Source organism: Tasmannia lanceolata, unplaced genomic scaffold, assembly GCF_043159265.1.
Source record: "Tasmannia lanceolata isolate RefF3 unplaced genomic scaffold, GAP_Taslan_0.1 ptg000008l, whole genome shotgun sequence".
In the NCBI taxonomy this organism is placed as follows: Eukaryota; Viridiplantae; Streptophyta; class Magnoliopsida; order Canellales; family Winteraceae; genus Tasmannia; species Tasmannia lanceolata.
The window spans coordinates 16,313,887-16,339,101 of NW_027518685.1; the positions used below are offsets into that span (position 1 = coordinate 16,313,887).

General features: G+C 39.3%; 2 protein-coding genes across 2 annotated transcripts; both read left to right on the forward strand.

The window, feature by feature from the left end:
* Nucleotides 1-3,309: 3,309 nt before the first annotated feature.
* LOC143884580 (protein RADIALIS-like 3) lies at nucleotides 3,310-5,111 on the forward strand. The gene is made up of 2 exons (XM_077388229.1): nucleotides 3,310-3,748; nucleotides 4,836-5,111. Exons 1-2 carry the CDS (start codon nucleotides 3,486-3,488, stop codon nucleotides 4,861-4,863), a joined length of 291 nt encoding a protein of 96 aa, XP_077244344.1. The 5' UTR covers nucleotides 3,310-3,485; the 3' UTR covers nucleotides 4,864-5,111.
* Nucleotides 5,112-7,515: 2,404 nt separating this feature from the next.
* Nucleotides 7,516-24,588, forward strand: LOC143884581 (AAA-type ATPase family protein). Its single transcript, XM_077388230.1, has 8 exons — nucleotides 7,516-8,016; nucleotides 8,114-8,209; nucleotides 14,449-14,559; nucleotides 14,921-15,230; nucleotides 16,242-16,332; nucleotides 16,519-16,861; nucleotides 22,148-22,296; nucleotides 23,662-24,588. Exons 1-8 carry the CDS (start codon nucleotides 7,771-7,773, stop codon nucleotides 24,164-24,166), a joined length of 1,851 nt encoding a protein of 616 aa, XP_077244345.1. The 5' UTR covers nucleotides 7,516-7,770; the 3' UTR covers nucleotides 24,167-24,588.
* The last annotated feature ends 627 nt before the right edge of the window (nucleotides 24,589-25,215 follow it).

Consider the following 25,215-nt stretch of genomic DNA (forward strand, 5'->3'; position numbering starts at 1 on the left):
TTTTGCACAAGGAAGGGAGATAAAAATGGTAAAATTAAAATTTTAAACTTATTTTCTATCTTAGGAATGATTGGAAAGGGGAGCATATTTTTTTAAAAAGGGGGAAGTATAAAAAAATATTAAAAAATAATCTGTATTCTCCAGAGTTGTTTTAGAAACATAATCACATTTGGTAAATCACATATTTGAAGTTCCCCACATTTTTTAAGAATCATTTCAAAGAAGCAACTACATTTTGCTCAAGGAAAGTACCTAAATACGCTTTCAGAACTCCATAAACAGATAATCCCACTAGGAAATGCTGTTTAACCTAACATCATTTTTTTAATATTCCATCCTCCAGAAATCCACAATCAGAAAATCACTCCAAAAAACTAGTTACCAAACGAAGCCTAATTTGTCTTCAAAGTGGTTTGATACTCCAGAAATCCAGATCTTCCAAATTGTGAGCCCCACAACCATGGACTGGTCCTATCCATGAAATTGCACCAACATTTCAAACCACCTAGTTATTGGGCTAGAAAAGGATGGTTAAAAAGAAATACGCAATCATGCATTCAATGGGAAAGGCCCATTGAACCATGTAATAGCGGTGGCATGCCTATAACCCATCTACAATAGGGGACCACCATTCAAATGATCGTTGTCATCCTATATGTGACCTAGAAATTGATGATTGATAAAAATGAACAGGGCAATCTACACTCAATGAGAAAATCACTATTGATAGAAGGAAAATAGAAAAGGGTTTGGATCATTGAGAGAGAGAAAAAAATCGTGTCATTGCGATTCCTGTCTCTACATTTTTTACTTATATTTGTGAGAACATTCCTCCTGATCTTCTCTCACTTAAACATCCTTGTTCCATCACCCAAATAGAGAAGAAGAACAGAAACTAAAAGTGCAATTGGGCATGAAAAGATATAATAAGAAAACGTGACTGTAAAAAGAAAACAATGTCGATTACAAGTGGAGCCCGTGTACAGTGATCCGACAGTTGATTTGGCAATGCCTCACCATTCCATGATGAGAGGATCTTGTCTATTTACTAGCTTGCAAATGGGCTGTAAAAGAAATGCATTCTCAAAGGGTCATTGGAAAAATTCACCAATTAAAGGAACAGTGTTTCAAAATGCTAATGGGGCAAAACACAGCCAAAGCAAATCTTAGTTGTCTCGGCGCGGAACGATCCAGTACTCGGTTGATGTGGTAATGCGGTCATCACTCGAGAGACAAAGGAAGTTTCATTGACTTTGCAGTCTTGGACAAGAATGAGTCAAGGTAAAAGGAAGTAAACTCAGGGGCAGTGTTTAAAAACAAGGATGCGGTCAAAATGCGGCCAAGAAAAATCCTTATCAACTCGCCAGGAATGCGGCCAAGAACGTAGTTGATGCAGCTGAGTCCTCAGTTGACGCGGTCATAACTTGGGAGCGTCAAAGGAGTTTATATTGGCCTTGATTGGGCAAAACATGGAATGCGGTGACAAAACACAAAAATTGGCAAAGGTATAAGGGAGTTAGCTCGGGGGCGGGGGGTGTCGTTCCAAGATGACGCAGGGGAGTTTTAAAACTATACTCTGGGGAGTTGAGACGGGAGAGTTTTGAAACTATGGTCTAAGTCTAGCGAGAAAAATTGAAAGATCTATCTATAAGAAGACCATGGGGGGAGATTTTTGTGGCATCACATTTTTAACCTTCATAGATATGCAAGTAGTTTTTGCTTCACATTTGTACCCTTTATATTTCAATTAGTTTTTGCTAGTATACTTTATGTTATACATTTTACAATATAGTATCAGTAAACTGTCCAAGTGTTGATGAGCATCCCTAGTTACTGACATTCCAAAACCTACACATCAGTCAATACAATTTCACTAGAATTGATAAAGTAAGGCTCCAACTACAAGCCGCATGCTGTATAACTCTATTCCCAAGTTGCTAAATCTACAAGCGCCCTGCTTAATCTCTATCCTTCGGTGACAATGTACAGAGACCCCCACCCACCCTGATCCGACAGCGAGGTAACTCCACCCTGCAAATACTAGCTCGAAAGGGATTGCGTTTATGTCTTATTACTTTGTTAATGACCTAAGTTGGAGGCTTACGTGCACTATCAGTACTACTTCTGAGAACTAAAACAGCCTGAACTGGCAGGTGCCTAAAACAGAACAAAACTACTGAGTTCTGACAGAATCTCAATAAAAACAGATGATTCATATCATTGTACGGATATGCCCTGAAGCCAGCTAGTGCCCTTGGAATGTTGTTCATATATTACCAAAAGTAAAGTCTCTAATTCCTTAGTTGTGGACATGTAACCACTCCCTCAACAGGGAAAAAGCCTACTGAAAGCCCCGAGGAGATGTCAGAACTGGAAATGGTAAAAGGACGTTGCCCGCTCGTGAGCATCTAGTACGGCCTTAAAGTTAATCATGGCTCAAGTCCACCACAAGGGACATGGAATGATGTACCAAAGAAGATGACAAACTAAGGGACCAAATAAATCATCTAACTCTTTCATGTGGGGATGGGAGATTTTCTTACAGAAGGGGGAAAAGGGCCAGCTGGAATTTCTACCTTTTCTCTTCTCTCTCATGTGGCGTGCTTATCTGTTTAAGAAATAACCTCATCCCTCTAAATGGCAATGCATTTATGCTGATTTGGGTAGCGTAACATTGAAGACAACAACTGAGCAAGAAAATCAATGTCGGCTTTAAAATCTTTATCTCCATCTCCTTTGAAAAGTTTTATAACCCAATGGGCTGATTTTCCCTTTTATTTTCTTTTTTCTCTTTTTGGGGTTGAGAGAGACGTCTTCTCTTGTCCATTTCATTTGCTGGTTATCGAGAGATACTGATACGGATTATATTTATAATATGGGAATTGCTAGCATACATTGCAAAAGGCATTTCGCAGCTGGTCTGCTGCATGTCAGACCAGCCACCTTGTGAATGGAGACAAAAGCTGTTGTCTTTATTCATGAGGTGGCTGGTCTAACATGTGACAGACCAGCTGCGAAATGCCTTCTGCGATGGACCCTAGCAAATCCCATATAATATATATACATATATAATACATATACATAAGGAAACTACATGGAAAAAAAAAGGAGTGAATAGGGAAAATAGAGACAGAGAGCTCTGTGATACTGATTCTCCTCAGCTTGTTGTTCCTTGTCCTGCTCCATCGTGTGGCTCTGAACGAGACAGGTCATTTATTATTCTACCCTCTTTGAAAATATATTCGCCAACTGGCTCCACCCCACCCCCCCCCACCCCCCACCCCTCCAGTTTATAAGGAGCAAGCATGGCAATCTTTCCTCATAGAATCCCTTGAGTCAAGGTTAGTTCCTTGACTTCAGTATCTTTCTCCCTACTCCATATTCTGCATTTCCATTTTCACTACTGTTGACCACTGCCTTTCTAGTCCATTTCCAAAATACAAAACCCCTCATCTCCTCACTTGCTTTCCTCCTCTGCATCCGAAATGGCCTCCAGCTCTATGCGTAGCTCCAGCTCATCTTGGACCTCCAAACAGAACAAATCATTTGAGAAAGCTTTGGCCATATATGACAAGGACACGCCCGACCGCTGGCAGAATGTAGCCAAGGCGGTGGGTGGGAAATCTGCTGAGGAAGTGAAAAGGCATTATGAGATTCTCCTGGAGGATCTCAAATGCATAGAGTCTGGTCAGGTGCCCTTCCCCAATTACAAATCGAGCGCCAAACCTAACGCCGATGACGAGGCCAGGTAGCTCTTTCCCCCCCTCAAACCTACACGTAATACCTTCAAAAGACCCCCTCAGGGATTGTTTAGGGGTTGTTTTCTTGCATATTCACTGTTCTATTCCATCTATTTTTATTTTTATTTTTAAATTTAAAGTATTCCATCTGTTTATTTATTTATTTATTTGATGGGCTCCATCTATTGTTTTAGTGTAGTCAAATTCAGCAAATATGCACAAGTCACAGCAGTTTAACGTAAGGGTTAGTGGGCAGCTTTATGAGATTTAACCTTTTTCTCTACTGGACCCATATCTCTTTTGCCAGCCAGTGGAATATAGTTGCACGAATCTTCCACTCAGGGTATGCTCCCACTTTGGAGTCTCATGATTCCTAAATGCCCTAAATCCTTGGGGTTCTCAAGTAGCTTATTCTGTACTTTCTAACACCCTTTACGCTAATAGTTACCAAGGTCAGCATATATTAGGCACCACATTCAGTGGTTGTGCCTAGGGCTAATAACTCCCTCCTTCTAACTCATGGTAGTCGGTTGCTTCGTTTGGACAAAAAAAAAAATTCTAAAATCCACAACCACCCATCTAAGAATTGTTTATTTGACAAAATTCGATCCACATTCTCTCAACTTCTTATCCTGTTCCAAACTCAAAAGCAAGCCCACATGAGATCTAATCCGTCTTGATATCACATGCACTTGGCCATACGTTTTAGAACTCTGAGCTGTCCTACATGAAAATACAATCTAGTGAGTTCTTCTAGCTTTTCCTAGTATATCACAATGCAGACCTGATTTTCTATGACTGATGCCTTATTTGTATTTTACCAGTCACATGTTTTTGTACAAGTCGTTCTTCTATGTTTGACGTCTTTGCTTGAGGATACAGGGTGACCAATAAAAAAAAAAATTCTGGCCTTCTACAAACCCTAGCCCTGTAAGCGTTTTTTTTTTTTTTTAAAAATCTTTACTCGAGTGTTTTAGCAGCATTGGTGTTTAGCTCGAAAATTTTCCACATGTCAGAGGTCTAGAACCGCCTTTGGTCTATAATTTTAAGCACATCTTACTATGTTTGCTAATCCGGATTTTCTTCTTTCTTCAGGCTTCTGAGGTATCTAAAACTCCAGTGAAGAGGAATACGCAGCAATATATTAAGTAGATCTGTTACTCTACTATGCAGATCGAAAACCTGATGCAGGAAAAAAAAAAAAAAAGTGAATCGCCTGCTGTGATTCAGCTTCTCATGTCCTATTTTCTCTTGTCTTTTCCTACCGAATATTATTAATTTCCTTTCTCTTCCTAATGTATGTAAGAACCCTAAATATTCGGTTCTTTCTTCTTCCTCTGTTCCTACTATAATGAAATTTCTAATTTCGAAGATGCTTTGTTATAATTTCTATTCTAGTGAGATTTCTCTCTACTTAAAACAGTAAAATAACCAAATCAAAAGGAAATCTACGATGCAGATCATGAAACAAGATAAAATCATCACAGTCGAATTAGAAAAGCAAAGGCAGAGATACATTAGGGTTTGAAGATTGCAGACCTGTTAAATCGAATGCATAAACCACAGATTGCGTAAACTAATGAAATCCAGCGGAATCACCCAAGGAAACTCCGAATTCTCCGAAAATCGACTCTAGAATCTGAGATTCGAGGAAGAAAGCGGTGAGATTGACGAAAAACAGACGCGATTTTCAGAAATCGCTCCACGAAGACTTGAAATTCCAGATGAAGGAATGCTGGAATCCTCAAAGGATGCCGGAAAACATGAATTTCAGGCGAGATCAATCCATGGGAAAGGGTTCAGAGATCTGGAGGGCGGGAAATTTTCCTTTTCAAAATAAAGACAACGTTTATATAGTGGGCCTAGGAACAACAAAATCTCTCTCTCTCTCTCTCACCCTTTAACGGAGCTTGGGCCACAATCCACGTGTCCGGTGATGTTTACTATCCAAATTCAAGGCTTTTCGCCGTTGCATGTGGTCCGTGTGGAATATTAGCCTTAATAGCTTGACAATTTTGACAATATCTCAAGCTGCTGATATTTACAGTGCCGTATTTTGATACTAAAGCGAACTCACCTTGTCCTTTGTTGGTTAATTGGCTGCCATGAGCTTTTTGGGATTTGTAATAGATTTTTGACATTTACAGAGCCATATTTTGATAATGAAACAAACTTACCTTGTCCTTTCTTGGTTAATTGGCTGCCGTGAGCTTTTTGGGATTTACAATAGATTTTGACAACTTTTTAAAGAATAAAAGACAAGGTAAGTTTGCTTCATTAACAAACATGGTAGTGGGAATATCAATTGCTTATCTTGAAGGTAGACATCCATTACTCGAGTTTACATATGGTGTGGGGACGTACATTTCGGTATTTTTCAGAGAAGTACTGTACAGCCAACTCCATAGAATGATCCAAACCGTCCATTTTTTGGGTCACAGAGTAAATATTTTTGTGTCCGTGAAATCTTTTTCAAAAGATGATCCTAGCCCTACGATCTATGGAGGTTTACATAACGTACAGTCCCTCCATATATCCGAGGGTTAGCACCATCGTGTAGAAATGATTTCCAGGCCACAACCTATTTATGTTAAGGCACAGCAAATGGACAGTTTGGATCATCCTATAGAGTTGGTCTTACAGTACTTTCTGAAATATTAGTGTGGGCCACACACCATAAAGAAACTAGAGATGCAGAGAAATGCCACTCTAATTTGGACATATTATAGGGAGCCAGGGAGGTGATTTTTTCACCCCCTTTAGGATTATTCGCCCCCCTTTAACGGAATTGTCTGAATTGTGGGCAGACTATAACCTTTTTGACGTCAAAATCATATTAAAAGTGGGGTGCATAATCCTACCGGGGGTAAAAAATCATCTCCCATATTATATTATTATTTCTTGGTTGCCTTTGCATCCTCTTAAAAAATGAAGGAGAACACAGTTCATTTATAAAGATGTTGTGGATTGTAAAATCCTAGTTATTGGATTTTAAAATTGAGGATTTTAACCATCCAAACACCACTTTCAAGCTAAGTCCTGGATTGAAAAATCCAATTATCCAAACGGCCTCTAAGGTGTTGTGGAACTCCTTAACTGATAATTGCGTGTCTACATTCAAGATATCGCATGTCTGATTGTTGCGAGTTTTGAGGGATTAAAATAAGGGAGATGATATAGGCATAACCTTGTTTTGATAATCTGTGCAACTTCACCTTATCATATATGCTTATCCGTATGTAATAATTCCCAATATTTTTTAGCGACAAATACCAATTCGTGTGGGAGCGTCCACAAGAAAGGAAGGCACGCCGCAACAGTGAGAAGAGGGGGAAGAGGACGGGGGTTTGGAAATAGGAGATTTCATATGGTGTTGGCCGTAAGGTCCATTGCGGGCAGTCCCACCCTTTGATATTTGATCCAATAGGATCAAGGACGGACTTTTATCGTACCGCCCACCCTTCTCTAGATAGAGAGGAGGTTTTGTATTCGCGTTAAGCCCAATATTTTTCCAAATGTACCGTGGGCCCACATCTTAGGTTGATCCAAACCGTTCATTTGATGGGCCACCACATAAATAAGGGGTACCTCATAAATAATCTCCATAGGATGATATACTGATAACCCTCCGATCTAAAAAGGGATAGCACATTATTGAAACCTTAGGGTTACGATAAGCCCTAGCTCCTCCGCCGTTCATCACATGAACGGTTTGGATCATCCCAAGTAGTGGGCCTCACTGTACATATCGTAAAATTTGAGAAATATAAATCGGTGCCAAAAAAAAAGAAGAAACCTGCAGCCCACGCAATCGTACGGCTTCACGACTTCCTCTCCCGACCGTTTAAACCCTAGTCTCAAACTCTAAATCCCATTCATCTCACGTAAAAGGGGTTTATAAAATACAACGAAACCACATTTCCTTCCCTCCACAACGGCAATGGCTTTGCTCTCCCTTCCAAGCAAAACCATCCCTACCCTCAAAAGAAGATCCCGATTTTTCTATTGAAATAGACTCCTCCGTGGCACTATGGCTGCGTTTCGGATCTACTGTGCGGGAATCGGTGCCGGAGTCGCTTCTCTCTACGCTTTCGCCGATCATGCCTATGCCGATAGCCCTTTCCGTTTCTCGCCCTTCTCTTCCCCTCCTCCGAAAGAAGATGCAAAACCCACCGCCCAAGAACCGAGAGGTGGTTCCTCTGGTTTTGATCCTGAGTCCTTAGAGAGAGGCGCCAAAGCGCTACGAGAAATCAATAGTTCTTCGTATTCCAAACAGGTTTTTGTTGGGGTTTCTTGACATTGCATTTGTTACAAGTGTGTGGTTCTCTGTTTTTTAAATTGTATTTGTTTGTTGATTTTCTGTGGTTGTTTAGGTTTTTGAAGTGATGAGGAAGCAGGAAGAGAATCGGTTGGCCGAGTTGGATGCTGAGAAGGCTGAATTTCAAGTCATCCAAGCTCAAGCTGATATTGTGAGTGATTTTTTGTTTGTTTCAATTTATTGGTTCACTCTTCTGTTGATTCACAACTATTAAAATGAATGAATGGAAAAAAAAATAAAAAATCTTTGTTCCTTTATGTTCACACTGTGATATGTAGAATGATGAGCGGTAACCGGCCAAAGAATCCAACTCCAATTCTCATGGTATTTTCGTTACCAACTTCAAGTAAAAACTCAATCCAATCACATATTCAACCGAGTTTTAAATTGAGTCGGAATGGGGTCGAGTCGTGGCCTTTAAAACCTTCTGCTATGTAGGATCACCACTATCATTCTGACTGAAAAAAACAAACTGCAATGTTTCTTTTTCATTTCCCACCCTATTTCGACTATTGAACCGTTTGAAATTGAAAATTCATTGTAGTTTTAATCCAAATCCAAACAGCTCAATTACAACATGACCAAGTTTTGACGTGATTAGGCCGTGGACCCTCCTCAAATTTGAGTTTCTAAACATTGCTTCTTTCATCGCATCTGTTTGCACTTTTCAGTAGGGGTGGACATGGTTCGGTTCGGTTCGGTTTTGGGCTAAACCCAGAACCGAACCATATATAATCGGTTCCCTGAAGTTGGAACCAGAACCGAACCATATATGTATGGAACCGAACCGAACCAGAACCATATATAATCGGTTCGGTTCGGTTCGGTTCTGGGTTTACCCAACCTTCACCAATGGCCCTGTTTATATATGAATAATGAATTACACTTGGTTATTCTGTTCAACATGGGACAAAGACAATGTGGGCTCCCTCGTGGTGATATAGAAGATCAACGGTCTTGATCTCACTTACTCTATACCTTGTGGTGATATAGAATAAGGCCATGTTTGGAAACCATAATTTTTTTTTATCCATAAAATATTAGTTTATAGTGGAGAGAGATGGGTTAGGAGGGTGGGAGGAGACACTTGAGGACACGAGCGAGGAGAGGGTGAAAATTTTCTAAAAAACAGGGAGAAAATAATTCATATTTTCAATAGTTTTTTTTTTCCTTGTTTTTAGCCCAACATTTCTTGGGCAAAAATAAAAATAAATCAACCATGAGAAATTATTTCAAGGAATATTTGTGGACCCACTTCGGTTCTCGGTTCGGTTCTCGGTTCCGGGATCCCAAACCCAGAACCGAACCGAATTTGCACCGGTTCCCGGATTTCTGAACCGGAACCAAACCATATAGAAATGGAACCGAACCGAACCGAACCAAATGTGCCGGTTCGGTTCGGTTCCTCGGTTCGAACCGGAACCATGTCCACCCCTACTTTTCAGTCGACCTCCGTGCCTCCAGTTTGTCAACACGTCTACCTGCCCTACCCCCAACTTTGGCTAGGTTGGTGACTTAAGCCAATATATCTGTCTCCACTGTAATATCATGGTTCCTGTTTTCAAGACTTATCCAATCCATTTAAAATTTCAATTGATAGGATTTAAAGCGCATAAAACATAGGAAACTGGTTGCAAGCATAATGCTCGTCACTCTAAAATCTCCCATTTGTTCACTTTCCTAAAATAGAGAAAATCTATACTCATCTCCAATTTAGTAGAAAGGAAAGGAACCATCTCTCTCTCTCTCTCTCTCTCTCTCTCCTACTTTGTCCAAAGCCAGCGAACACTATTTTTGCATCTCTCCTCATCCGTCCTCATCCAGAATACATCATTGTTGTATTTTTCATCTTTTAATATTTTGTTCAAGAAATTAAAATGGACGGTTAAGATCATTTAAAAGTGGGACCCACTATGTTGTAGTGCATGCGCCCCATTGTATTAATAAGGGGTCACACCACACTGAAGCATTCCTTCACCATAGAGGTACCCCTTTCTATTACAACTCGAAGTATGGCTTGGACTAGCAGCAACCAAAATATTCAAAGGGAAAACAGGGTTCGATGAACCCAATTCTGTTATCAGCTCATCCAGAGCATGATCTTGAGTACTAGCAAAGGTCTCACTGGAGTAGCAGAATAGCTAAGATCCTTTGAATGTTTGTATGTCCTTCTCCAGGGCCTCTCAATACTAGTAGCATTAACATGAGTTGATGAATGCTTTTCTTTATGGGGCTTCTTTTTGGTTAGAGAGACTTCACACCGAGAGCTTTGCCTATCCTTGAACCCCTGAACTCCTCTTACCTTGTCCATTGCCTTCACCACATCCTTGATCGTCTTGTATCCTAAAGGCAGAGGCAAGATCACGTTAGAGGGCATGCCCTAAAAGCCGGTCATTGTAGTATTGAAACCATTTTGATTATTGAAGGATTACATTTCATGACATCTATTGGGTATTATATTGGAGTGTGTGATCTGCTTGTTTCCTTTATGACAGACGTTTTTCCTTAGGCAGCATCGTAGGAATGGTCATGCCCATGGATTCACAGATCCTAAGGGGCGGGGAGATATGACATTCCGGCTCTTTGTAAACCTAGAATGTTCCTGGTTAGGGTTGAGACTGGACATCTCTTCCTGGACACAACCAGTATTAGACCTGCCTTCATACACGCAATGGAGTTATAAGCCGAAGGTGGAGAAGGCCTTGCATTAAGCGCGTGCTAGCCATCTTGAAATACGTCGGTTGTACGTAATCACTAGCTCCTATAAAAATACGGAAGAACAAGTAAGCTGCCAACCACTACAATAGGGTTCCAACAAACCTGTAGCAAACAAGTAAGAGTTGGCACGACGTGTCTCAATGCTCTGATACCATGTAAAAGGTTGCTTAAACGAAGAAAAGAAAAGAAAATAAGGAGAAAGGAAGGAGAAGATGGAAGATGATGGGAAGGAGATGAAGTAATGAGAAGAGAAGAAGAGGAGAGGAGAGAAAACATGTTTTTCTTGTATGTGTGTATGGTTAGAAAACCCTAACCTACAAAGTATATTATACAGAAGATGCTAATTACAAGAAATCCCCCATTAATACATAGAGATAAAAGTACCCATAAGGCTAAATACTTCAACCTTTCAACATTTCCCAACATCTGGCCTTATCCAATGAGATCTCCACAACAACCTCCATTCTATGATTTGGCCGACACTTTGAATTTCTTGTTGACACACGTGTCGTGTCGTGTCCGACATGACACCCGTGTCCACACGTGTCGACACTTCTTTAGACACTTTTAAATGTACTGCTTAAGTGTTAGTAACTTTATATGTGTATGAGTGTGCCACTATTTCTAGATTTTTAAGGGTTTCCATGTCAGATACCTCGTATCTGTGTCGAAACTTGGCACAAGAATCCGTATCCACAAATCATGATTATATGTACTTTATATTTTAGCCGTGTCTCCATTTCTAAATTTTAAGAGTTTGCCGTGTCCGACACTCCGTGTCCGTGTCGACACGCGACATGTCCGTGTCCACAAATCATGGCCTCCATTGTAAAAGTCTCCCTCTCCACCTCAATGGAACTACAATTGGGCAAGATATCAGTGTTTTCTCTCAAGAGTTTTACTTGCACGTACTCTAAAGTTTCAATTTCTTTTATTCTTGGATCCGTTTATAGAACCTTGGCCATGTACTCACTCAAGCATATGAAGGTTCTCTTTCCCGAAGCAGGGAAAAGTATTTTGTAAAATTTGTTCCAGTGTCCTTCAGGATGAAGTGTAAGCCTAAAGAACTTTTTCTGAAACCCTAAAAAACTCCCCCCTTTCATCCTCCTGATGGCATCTTCAGTCCCGAGTTAAAAAACAAGAGTTAACAACCCTCCACCACCAATTTAATCCTTCCATACCCCTTATCTCTTTGAACTCAAGGTCTAATCATTCAACACTCCCTCCCTAATCATCCTGAAAAGGCATAATTTTAGGAAATTTGTTCTTGCCCTGCAATCTTCCTCAACGATCGGCAACTTTCCTTCTTTGATCGGCAACATACAACATTTCCCCTCTAGGCCAATGGCTTCACACATTTCACTGCTTCCTGTAATCTATTTCAAGGAAACTGGGGATGATAATCCCTATTTGCATATTCTTTGTCTCCACCGGTAGAGACCTTAATATCAATTATTTCCTGGTACCTATCCTTACTATTCGATGGGAAACAATGTCCGCAAAATCTCTGCCATCGTAACTTGCCATATTTATACTTGCTGCATTTCTATCACCGGAATTTGCCATATTTTTTCCTTTTATTTCCTTTTCCCTGGTCATGATTGTCCAACCCTTTTTGTCCTCGATTGGGTGGGGTTTGGGCTCCTTGATGGTTTTAGGGTTTGAGATTTCTTTCTCCATTTGTGGTTGGCATCGACCATCGTACTTCCTCCAGCTGACTTTCATGAAGTCGCAATTGGAGCACCTTCAATCATCGACTCTCCATCCTCGCTGCTCTGATCATTGCTCCGACCGTCTTTCCACTCCCACTTTGGCAGAGCCTAAAGCTCCACCAAGTAAAAGTTCAAGCCCCACTTGGAAGCAAAAAAGCTGCTCTCTTGAAATGCAGCATCCTTTGACATTAAAAAATGGATTCAGTTTGATTTCTTCATGATCAATTCATAAAAAGGAGAGGAGATGATTTAGTACCGTTTTAAGGGATTGATAAACCTTCATACTCAACTCAACTCAACTAAGGCTTTGTCCCAAACTAGTTGGGGTCGGCACTGATAAACCTTCATACAGTATTTTTTTTCCAATTCATGTGGGAGATAGACTTTTTTGCCATTCCTATAACATAAGTTGTTGCTTATATTGTGGTGAGCTTTTTGGTTTGAATGCCAAAGATCTCTTTATTAGGAAAGTAACGGGATGGCCAATGCCTTGGTGGTCTGCCAAATTTGGGTGGTCTCATAGAAATTGTATTGTGCTTGGCTCCTTGGCTCTAGGCTGTTGATGAGAGGCCGATGCCTTGGTGCTCATCTCCCTTACACACTTTAAGGTGGTAACGCAGCTCCTACTTGGATGCATCTGACAAAAGTGCTCTGTAGTATTTTTATTTTCACTCATCATTCATTTGCACTATGTTTTCTAGACTCATGGCTACTGAACCACTTAAAAGGGCAAATTTTGTAGTATTTCCCTTTCCAACATGGGAAACACGATCAAGTACATGCTCTAGTTTCTTTTTGACTCATCAAATTCAAAATCAGGTTTTGAGTTCTCTAAGTGAGCTTTATTATATTTTTATTCCCACACATTTGCACTATGTTATGTAGATTTGCAACAATCATACTGGTCGAAAATCCAAACTCCATGTTATTTCGCACTGTCTGAAGTATGTTTTGTTAGATCATGACTACTGCATTGTCTGGAAAAGATAATTTTATTGAATTTTCTTTCATATTCATTTGCAATCTGTTGTATAAAATCATGATTATTTACATCAACAGGAAGTGCAAGCTCCATAGCGGTGTTTAAGATATGATTGGGTACCCAACTATCTCACCAAAGTCAGCTTGATTAGTATGTCAGGGCCCATGATAGCCAGACAAACCACATTTATGGAGTCTCCCCTGACAATGGGCCTATTGCACTATGATACATGATTTTAAGCAACTTACTACCGCAGCACCTTTATGTCAATAATAGTTGATTCCATTTCCTTACCACCCCTCCAAAAGGAGTAAGATGATCTCTTTGAATCATTAGGAAAACCCCCACATCCCTCAGATCCATGTTGTCATTGCTGGAGCCATTGAGTTCAACTAAATAGCTACAGATTGTGATAAAATCCAACGTTGGGCTATGCCCCACACGTTGGGCTATGGAGTAGCATTAAGTCTTGCACTATGCCCCACACGTTGCTATGGAAAGAACAGAACGGCCTCAATCTCTCCTTGCCTATTTCTTTTTCCTCTTTGTAGAGCTGAATTTGTAGGCTTAGAGCTATATGTCTCAGCTCACCTTTTTATAGTGATTTATTATTACTCCTTCCTATGTCTCGTCTCCCTCGTTGTTTACTGGATAAAAAGGTTGGAGTTCCAAACGTTAGGGCTTCAGATTCTTTAGTCTTTACATTGTAATATCTACATACTCTCTCTGTTACTTTCATGCTACATTGATTCGGAATCAGCCAAATTTACTTGCAACTTTTTAGCTTATGCCTTATGGTACTACCACGAGCACCAAATGATTCGAGACTTATCCATTGCTTCCATTTTGCTAGTGCATATTTGTGCAAGTTATTTGAAGAATTGTTCTGTTAATCAATTATCCTTCGTGTAAAACTTGATTGGTAACTTTCTATAGCTATCTTTTTCCCCTTTTCAATGATTAGTTTTGTATTGGCAGGGGAAACAACAAAAAATGTCTGAAGAGCATAGGAATTTAGTACAACAACAAGCCCAAGCAAAGGCACAAATGGCGCGTTACGAAGATGAGTTGGCTAGGAAAAGAATGCAGGTACAAGGAGTAAAACTTTTATCTTCCATCTCGTCTTTGAATGAATTATTTTTACAAAATCATTTAGGAAAGTATGCAGATTCAAGGAGTAACAGTTTTATCCTCCAATCCTTCTTTTAATGAATTCCTTTTACAAAATCATTTTGGCCATGTTCGTTTAAGATTATAACAACCGATTGTGAGTGTCTAACCGATTATTGGACTCAATTATGTTTAAATTTGAGTCCAATAATAGGTTTAGCACTCACACTCGGTTGTCATAATCTTAAACAAACAGGCCCTTAGGCGTGATGTTCTTCCACAATAACTGCTTTGAATAATGTTTAAGATTGCAATTTCATTATTATCTTACTGTTTGCAGACAGAACATGAATCCCAGAGGCATCATAATGCCGAGCTGGTGAGAATGCAAGAAGAGTCTTCCATAAGGAAAGAACAAGTAAGGCGTGCTACGGAAGAGCAAATTCAAGCAAGACACCGCCAAACTGAAAAAGAGAAAGCTGAGATAGAACGTGAAACAATAAGAGTAAAAGCTATGGCTGAGGCAGAAGGCCGCGCACATGAGGCAAAACTTACCGAAGACCATAACAGGAGAATGCTTTTAGAGCGAATGAATGGTGAAAGGGAAAAGTGGCTTGCTGCAATTAACACTACTTTTAGTCATATTGAAGGTATAATATCATACCAAGTGTAAGATGGTTTCTAGACTTCATAATAATGAATAATCTACTTTTAGGCATATATGGTCTGTGTGTCGGCCATATGACCATATATGGCTGTGAATCATGCGATAAGATTTCTCTTAGTCCCCAAAACAGTCATATACTATGTTTTGACTGCATTTTGTGTTTTGATTTTTAATGTTTTATGACATACTTGCTTCAACTAAAAACCAACCCCCACCCCCCACGAACACCCCCCCCCCCCACCCTAACATGAATTGTGGGCAGACTCAATTTCAGTTTGAAAAAATTCCCTGTTTTAAATTTCAGTTTCAATTTCAGTTTTGATCACCACGGAAACGGAAATGTTTTGGTTTCAGTTGGAAATTTCATTTCGGCAGAGATACTGTAAAATTACAGAAACATATGAAAATATATGCAAATGATAAAATTTAAAGATGAAACTTCAGGAAATGCTAGAATAAGCACAAATACACACTTAGAAACCCCATCTCATAAGTTCAATTATTTTAACTAAAGAGATGGTCAAATAAATAATAAAAGTATATATACTCTAACATAACTGCGTAAGTACTAATAGGTTCTTCAACAAAAATAGGAAAGAAAGAAATAGTAAAACTAACAACAATAAGGCTACACATAAAAAAGAGATAATAAAAAATATAAAAAAGTTAATAGAAATGGGCACGTAGGCCGATGCATGCATTGATCATGCTCAAAACACGTAGATTTAGCTCTCTAATAGTTAAAGAATAGCATATGTTAAATAAAATAGAAATAAAAATCCCTAGATTTTTATTGAACAGATATGCATATGTTATAGCTGTCTTACAAAGGACAGTCCATTTTCTAAATAAATTTTCACGTCAGATACTTTCATAATGAACATGTGCATTAAGTTAAACTGGTAACATCTATTAGGAAAATCCTCTAGTATCTTTTTTCTTGAATTTTTAACATTATTTAACATTATCTATCTACTATATACATATTTTGTAGGTGGTTTTAAGATTCTACTGACGGATAAGAGCAAATTGATCATGGCTGTTGGAGGAGTTACTGCACTTGCTGCTGGAGTTTACACAACTAGGTTTACCCACCGATCTTTTCATTGATTTTTATCTATTTGAGTGCCAATTTAAGAATCACCAATCCATGATATTGATAGCTTAGGTTTCAGTATATTCCATTTTATGGCTTATGTCACCATTTTTCATGCCTTAGCCAGTAAATGGTCTGTGCCACGACTCACAAGCTTTCTTTATTGTATTTGCAGAGAAGGCGCTAGAGTAACATGGGGTTATATCAACCGAATATTGGGCCAGCCTTCTTTGATTCGGGAGTCATCAATAGCCAAGTTTCCATGGTCAGGAATAGTTTCTCGCGGTGTAAATAAGGTCCTGATGTCTGGGACTGGAGGTGCTAGGAATGCAGCCTCAGAAAATGGAACTAGTTTCAATGATGTTATTCTTCACCCTACACTAAGGAGAAGGATAGAGCAACTTGCTCGAGCGACGGAAAACACTAAGTCTCACCAAGCACCCTTCCGTAACATGCTCTTTTACGGGCCTCCTGGTACCGGTAAAACTATGGTTGCAAGGGAGATGGCCAGAAAATCAGTACGCTGTTTCCTTATTATTGTCCTTATATCTATTATTTTTGGATTAAAGATGCTAATTTCTTTTAAGTATTTGGAGGTCGGGATTTTTTTTTATAATGATGAGAAATGCTCGAGTAACGTATGCAAGCTATGCACACAACATACTGAACATTCTTTGTAAATTGCATTTAACACCATTATGACTTTTGATTGCAATAGATCAACTTTTTTTTGAAATGATAGATAAATGTGTTTATGTCAATGAAAAAAAACATAATTTAGTATTTGATACATAAAGTTGTCCTTTTCCTTAACCCCAGTCCAGTAGCTATAGGAAATTATGTAAAAATTAGGAGCTCAGATGCTCAATACGAATGAAGCTGTATGCTCAATGCAATTGAGATTTATTGTGATTAACATTGTTAACATGGAGATGGAGTCTGCAATGAGGGAGTCACTTCTAACTTACGTATGTGAGAGTAGGCATTTGCATAGTCTGGTCTACAAATTAGCACCTTAACTATTTTATATAAAATAGGAAAGCTGTATACATTTTAATTTGAATTAAACGGGTTTGCCACATGAAAGCTTAAACAGTTTTTTTTTTTTTTTTAAATGGAAAAAAGCTTGAATAGTTTTTGGTCCACTCTAATGAAGGAGTGTAAAAAGTTGAGTTAGGTTTGAATGGTTCTGCAGGGAAAGAGAAGATACGTAGTGACAAAAGACCGTGATTTGTCATCTATCTCCTTTTATTTGTCAATTATTAATATTCTTATTGACTATTGAGTATTATTTTTCTCCCATCATATTTTTTGTATGGCTATCATGTGGTTTGTCCTTATGTTTATGGCTGCAAATGTGCAAGTTTGTGTTTCCACTCAATGCAAGCTCAAAAGTCTTTCTTGCATTTCTATTCATGCCATTGTTTAAAAATTCATCGAGTTGAGTTGTCTAAGTCGATTTGGTTTTACCCTGGCCAAGTTCTCATACAAGTCCAAGTTTGGCCCCACCTAGGAAGCACGATTACTCTTCCGAGCCCCACGCACCCGTGTCGGGTGCGGCTCGGGAGCGTATCCCTTTTATTTTTCAAAAAAGAAAAAAAAAGTGGGTCGGGTACGCTGGGGGTGCCCACCCGAGCGCCCCCAGCACATTTTAAACCATTTTGTTTAAAAAAAAAAAAAACCAAAAACGGGGGTGGGTTTCTAAAATATGTGGGGGGGGGGGGGGGGTGCGGGGTTGGTTTAAAAACAACTAAAAAGACCATTGGGTCTTTTTCCCCCCAAATCTCCCTCCTCTCTCTCGACCTCTCTCCCCAACCTATTCTCCAATTGTTTTTTTTTTTAATTTTTATAAATATATAATAAAATATTGAAATATATTATATTCGGCGTACCCGCAACTGGTTTTTTTGGAAAATCATGTACCCACGTACCCGTGTCGTGTCTTACCCGTACCCGTACCCCGTGCTTCTTAGGGCCCCACTAACTCAATCAAAAACTTCACTGTCTCGCCCGATTTAATGAAAATTTGACCGTGTGAATCATTAGCTTGCTCGAGTCACTCTATTTTACTTTACTTCTCATCCAAGTCTGAGTTTTTAACAACTGATTCTCCTCAACTCCAAGCTTCCAAGCTTTCAAGAGATAGCTTTAATCAACCTAGGTTATGGTACTTAAATCCACCAATCTTAGATAGTGTGTTGTTTATATCCAAGCCTACAAGTTTTCATCATCTCTAGACCCCAGTTTGGATTTATTACCATCAAGAATTTTTATTGGGAACCTTTTTGAGTTTTCTTAACTCTTTATTGTATATATTTACTTCATTTTTAATTGGGAGAAATGAAAGAGAGGGAAATTTGATTGGTACTAAATAGTATATTTGGTAGAAATTATTTTCCCTGTATCGTTAGTTGCTTTTGATGGGTACCTTTGCTAGAAATAGTATATTCACTAGAAAGATTTGGGGCCTTTGCTGCCCGAGTACTTATCCATGCCCAACGCATGGAAATTGGTATTGCCGTATTGGTATTCTACACTTCATGGATACCTTTGTTTGTTGAATTAAGTTTCATGCTTGACTATGCATGCCCAATACACTGATATTGGTCTTGGTACTCCATAGTTCATATTTTGAACTGGATCAGATCCTTAAATTTCCAAATTTACTACGACAGTGCAAAAAATTCCGATTTTCAAATCTGTTATCATTATTTGGAAATCAATATTTGTGGCAACTTCCTTCACCGTCGCTACTCCTCGACGTTGCTCCGGTAGCAACGAGACATCCCTCCCTCCCTCCCTCCCTCTCTTTCTCTCCTTTTTGACCCACATCCGTATTTTGAAACTCAAGTTCCTCTTCCTTCTGTTTCTCCTTTCGCGTAGCTTTTTCTCCCAAAAGATCCGGTCATTTTGCTAAAGGATCTTCCCTCTATTTATAGAATTCTCTTGAAGTGGTTGGCAACTGCCACCTAACCCCTATCTCTCAACTTCACGATCTCCTTCCTCTTTTGTGGGGAGTTACGTAACTTCCTCTTTTTAAAAAAAAAAAATGGATGACTCTTTTTTCTTCTTTGCGAGAGTTATTTGTTCCCTAAAATTTTGGGATTTCTTTTTCCTTAGTCGTGGGCTCCTTTTTTGTTTAAGGTACTTCAACTTTGTGTTTATCCTTTTTTACTTTTAGGGAATGACATGCGTAATCACCCCTTTTCACTTTCATTTTATTTTAATAAGGGATTTTACTATTTTGCCCTTTTTGTAAAATTTAAAGTCCAACAGTGAGCTATACTATTAAAAAAGTGGGAGTACAGATTAGCTCCCTTTGTGAGTTCACTAAAAAATAGGGATTTTGTATTTCCATCTCCTAGATGTTCAGGAAATGTCCTTTGCCACTGATTCTAGGCCGCCAATCATGAGATGCTAATGATAAAATGAAAGAGAGCAACAAAAGTAATTGCAGGCAAGAGAAAGAGAGAAGGATACTTGTTCATTTTAAAAGTATAATTAAAAAAACACTATACATGTGAGCTATGCTATTAAGAAGTACAAGTGTGAATGTGAGCTCCTTTTTGTGAAATTATTTAAAAATAGGGATTTGGTATTTCCACGATCTTGTTTGGTCTGTTCCACTATTTAAAAACTTCTTGAGACAGTCATTGACTTGCCTGAGTTGACTCCCTTATACCTTGGCTAACGTCTCATCCGAGTATGAGCTTTGCTCTATCAAGTCAGTGAAAACTCCTTGAAATTGACCGAGTTAATGAAAACTTGACCGCGTCAATCGTTGATTGGCCCAAGTTTGAGTCCCTGTTACTTAGGCCGAGTTCTTGTTCGTGTCCGAGTTTTGAAATGCTGGGTCGTTCTTATCAAGGTTTTAAATTTCGGTGAGGACTGAGGACCGAAACCGAAATTGCCGAAATTTACCAAATTGCTGATGGAAATTTCTGCAAAATCCTTGATAAAATATTAATTTTTTATTCCTTTACAAAATTTCAGCCGAAATTTACTGAATTCGGCCGAAATTTCAGCCCAAGAAAACGACATTTCGAACGTGTCTACTGAATTTTGGGATTTCGGCTAAATTTTCGGTTTCGGTGAGGACCAAAATTACCCCCGAAACCGAAATTTAAAACCTTGGTTCTCTCTATCACAAACTCTTCGTACGGTTAATTTAGAATGGTTCTCTCTATCACAAACTCTTCGTACTGCTAATTTAGAATTTTACCTAGCTCATTGAGAATCGGGAATCGGGAATCATTCTTTGGTACTGGTTTATTGGTTTATTATATAAGAGTATGTATCCCTATTTATAAAGTAAAGTGGGATTCTCTTTCTATCTTCTAGTAGAGGGGTGCGGTCTACCTCCTATCAATGATTTCCAATATTTTTCAGTAGTTAGCTTGATGAGGGCCACAAAAATTTTAGATGCGTTCCTTAGGGTTGGTTTAGCCATAGCCTCATCATATAAGTATCCCATGGCGTCGGTTCCTGAGCATACGAACCAAAGGTTCAGTGAGACTAACCAGCTCCCTACACTCCATCCAGAACCCATCCCTCCCCCCACCCCCCCCAGTGAGACCTAACAAGCTCCCTACAGTCCATCCAGACCCCACCCCCCCCCAGTGAGACCTAACAAGCTCCCTACAGTCCATCCAGAACCCCCCCCCTCCCCCCACACACACACGCGCGCCAAATCGTCAACCTACATGTAGCACCTTAAGCAGCAATCAAAGGAGCATCTCGCCATCCATTGTGCGTTCGAGTCTTAGGCCAAGCTGCGGCAACTTGCGAGGCGTCGATCAGCTGCCCTATTATGTAAGGGCAGCTCATTTCTCAAGACCACCCCTTACGTAATAGGGCTCACAAGATCACAACTCCAACAAGAGGCTTTAAGATGAGAGAAGTCGACTGGAAGTTACTGCTCACACTACGACATTAGAGGGGGCTATTGATCGGATAGGAGGAATTTACTTTATGGTCAAGACAGATAATGCCATGCCCTGGGTTCGATTCCCGCATTTGACCACGGGTGCAAGATAATCAGCTGTTTCGATCGATGAGGGTGCCCCCCCCCCCCCCCCCCCCCCCCGAGGTTGAGGTACAATAATGGACTCCATGGGGATTACAACAACCCATATGTCTTATATAATCGATATGCCTCAAAAAAGGAATAAGTGGGGGTGGAAGGTAGCAAACAAGGGGGTGACAATATCAGCTCTCAATAAATATCCTATCTAGATATGCTAGCTTCCATCACAGAAGGCATTTCGCGGATGGGCTGTTGCACGTGAGAGCAGCCACATCATTAATGAAGACAAAATCTGCTGAAAAGTGAGCCAGTGTGGATGCTCTCACATGCAACAGCCCATCCGTGAAATACCTTCTGCGATGGACGCTAGCTAATCTCATATAAATATTAGTCTATATACTCTATATAACCATAAAAATATGTAACTAAAATACGTACCATTCACACAAAAAAATGTAACTAGAACACATGGGTACATATTTTTCCTATGTGAAATTACTTCATAGACAAGATCAGCAATAACGGTGACCGTCATGGGATTGGGGAACTGAACTGGCTCTTTTTAATTATTTAAAGATGAGGTTGTTAATGAGGTGACTCTTAATTAACTTTTCTCCACTTTAGATTTAAGTTATCGTTTAGGACTGAATAATGGGTGGCTTTGTTTTTTTTTTTTTTTTTGAAATGGGGTGGCTTTGTTTTTAAAGAGGACAACCATTGAACCTTCCTATGAAACACCATCAACTTCCTATGACTCGATTTGTTTAACATTGTACAGGGTCTGGATTACGCAATGATGACAGGGGGAGATGTTGCACCTTTGGGTTCACAGGCTGTTACCAAAATCCATCAGATATTTGATTGGGCTAAAAAGTCAAGGAAAGGTTTACTACTCTTCATCGACGAGGCTGACGCTTTTCTATGCGAGTAAGTTTTCATCCATCTGACTCATATCCAGCCTTGTAAGTCAATGTTCTGAATGTGCTGCATTTTTTTTTTTTGGATGAGTGCAATTTTCTCCCACCCAATTGATTTGAGTTTATAGATTTGGAAATGTGGTTATTACATATCAGATGTTCATCTTCAGGGACAATTCCTATACGAAGCTGGTTATTGGCTTGGATCTTGCTATATAGAAAAGTGACATATTTTGGGCTTAGCTTTGCTTTTCCTTTCAGCTAATCATGCCAAATTCACATAATTAAATTCCCAGTTGTCTTTCTTATTAATAAATTTTCGTTACCTTTCAAAACAAAACAAAAATCCCAGTTGTCTATTATCACTGAAATGGGGAATCTGACAAGAAACCAAATATGTTCTCCTGAATAAAGGGCGTAAATATTGGTACTCCATTTTTTGAAAACTCGGTGTTGGATGAACCTGTCTTCTACTAGTTGATATGGCTATTGAGACGAGACTTTTTTTTTTTTTTCCAGATTTTTACTTAAATTAGCCAATATTTATGTAATAATAATATTTTATTACTTATATTCTGACTCCTGATTTGGCATTTGTGGAAGTTAGTGCAATGGCAAAGGTTTCGGTCTTCTTAATTGGAAGACACTATGGTCTCAATTCCACTTAAATGAAACTATAGCCTGAGAGCACTCCTGACAGGTGTTCCGGAGGAGATGTCTTTGTTATTTACACAATCACAAGTGCATTACCAAAGGCAGGCTGCTTGTGTTCATGATCTGTGTGGTACTAGAAAGTCTCATTTAATTTTCTTAATTTGTGCATGGGCAAGGTTTCAAGCCATTCTTTTGATGCTGCATTTCTCTTTTGTTCAATGCACCATCCTTTTGAGTCCAATAATCAGTTTTGGACTCAAAATCAATCCTCGAAATCCAAAACGAACAGGGCCTAAAATTTTATTCTTTACATTCCATGTGGTAGCTATTTCTTTTTTCCTATGTTTTATCATGATTGTCATTATTATTACCTTGTCATCATCAGCATTATTACTCTCTTTTTTTGGTTTTTGTGTGCGGGCGGGCAGGCGATGATTTACTGTTGTATGCTATTCCATTGATTCTGTATTGTTGTTATCATTACTTACAAGGAGTCCTAGTATCTTTATTTCATTGCCCAATATACTGGTGCCTTATCAGTATGTATTTGTTGATTATTGATGCTCTATTTCCAATGTTCCTGATCATTGCCAATTGCTGTAAAAGTATCATGACCTGCTTCCTTTGGGAAGTAATCTACAGTTTGAAAATCTCATTGGGGACTGATTTTGTTAAACCCTGTTAAATACTTATTATTTCTATGCAACTCTGCATAATGCAGAAGAAACAGCACCCATATGAGTGAAGCTCAGCGAAGTGCCTTGAATGCATTACTCTTCCGAACCGGGGATCAGTCGAGGGATATCGTTCTCGTCCTTGCAACAAACAGACCAGGCGATCTGGATGCCGCCATTACAGATCGCATAGACGAAGTGATCGAATTCCCACTCCCTGGGGAGGAAGAGCGTTTCAAGCTTTTGAAGCTCTACTTGGAGAGATACATCTCCCGCGAAGACAATACCAGTTCTTCGTGGAACTCTTTGTTCAAGAGAAAGGAACAGAAGATAACTCTAGAGGGTTTGTCCGATGACCTACTTCATGAAGTTGCCCGGAAAACAGAAGGGTTCTCTGGTAGGGAAATAGCTAAGCTAATGGCAAGCGTCCAAGCAGCAGTTTATGGGCGCTCAGATTGCATATTGAATTCAGAGCTGTTTATGGAGATTGTGGATTATAAGGTTGCAGAGCACCACCAGCGTATAAAGCTCGCTTCAGAATCTGGTCAGTGAACTGCGAAATATATTCCTGTTCTTACAGATACTTGCCATGCTATCCGCCCGTCATTTTCTCATAATCCTTTAACTCTTCTGATCCCAAAATAGCTTATTATCCACTGTTTTTGCGGCGATCTTTCTCTCGCTTTCTGTTCTGTTGATGGACGTGTTAAAAGCCAAAGAGGAACTGGAGATTCCCGACAGGCTTGAAATTTTGTTTTACCTTTTTATCGGAATTAGAGATGTATCAACTGAGAATTTTCCATTTGAAGAATGATTGAAATAGAGGGGGGTATCTAGCAATATCAAGGGGGTGTAAAATACCAGGTCTGGCACATCACCGAACAGGTTAAGAAATCAACCATGAATAATATTGTTTTGAACTTTCTGCTGCTTGAAAAAAGAACGAGATTACTACTTGGGTTGATTTTCTCTTATTTTTACATTCAGAGAAACAAAGCCTGGAGAATGGGAAGATGAGAGTAACGTATTTCTATTTTTTGTTGTTTTTTTGCCATCACGACACTATTGCATGCAGATTCCACCACCCTCAATGCCTTAATAGATTCATTCAAATTTCATTAAATGTTGGTTTTGCTTCCCATTGATTTTGATTAGAACTTGGAAAGGGAAGAATAGAAAAAAAATGGAGAAAGGGGCGTCTTTTGTGGTGTTTTGCTTTGCATTCTCGTGGCTGCTTTGATGAGCACTGGTGCAAAAGTCACAGAAGATGCATCATAGTGTGATGGGGCAAAAGACAAGCTCTCAGAGTAAATACCTCTTTTCCTTCCTGCTCCAGTGGCCATATTTCTATAAGCTCTTTTAGTAAACAATTCACTTTATCTCTTGAATGATGATGCCAATTGAGTTTATTTGTAGTGATCTGTTGAGATGTGTTCATTGATTTATCCTTTTAGTTAGGACATTTGGTATTAAACATGATGATGCCAATAAAATGTTGGATAAGTCTGAAGATGCTGCCGAGAAAGCGAAGGATGCAGTTAGAGATGCCGCGTCTGGTGTTAGGGAATTTGCTTGTGTATTATTCTATCAAGTATGATCTT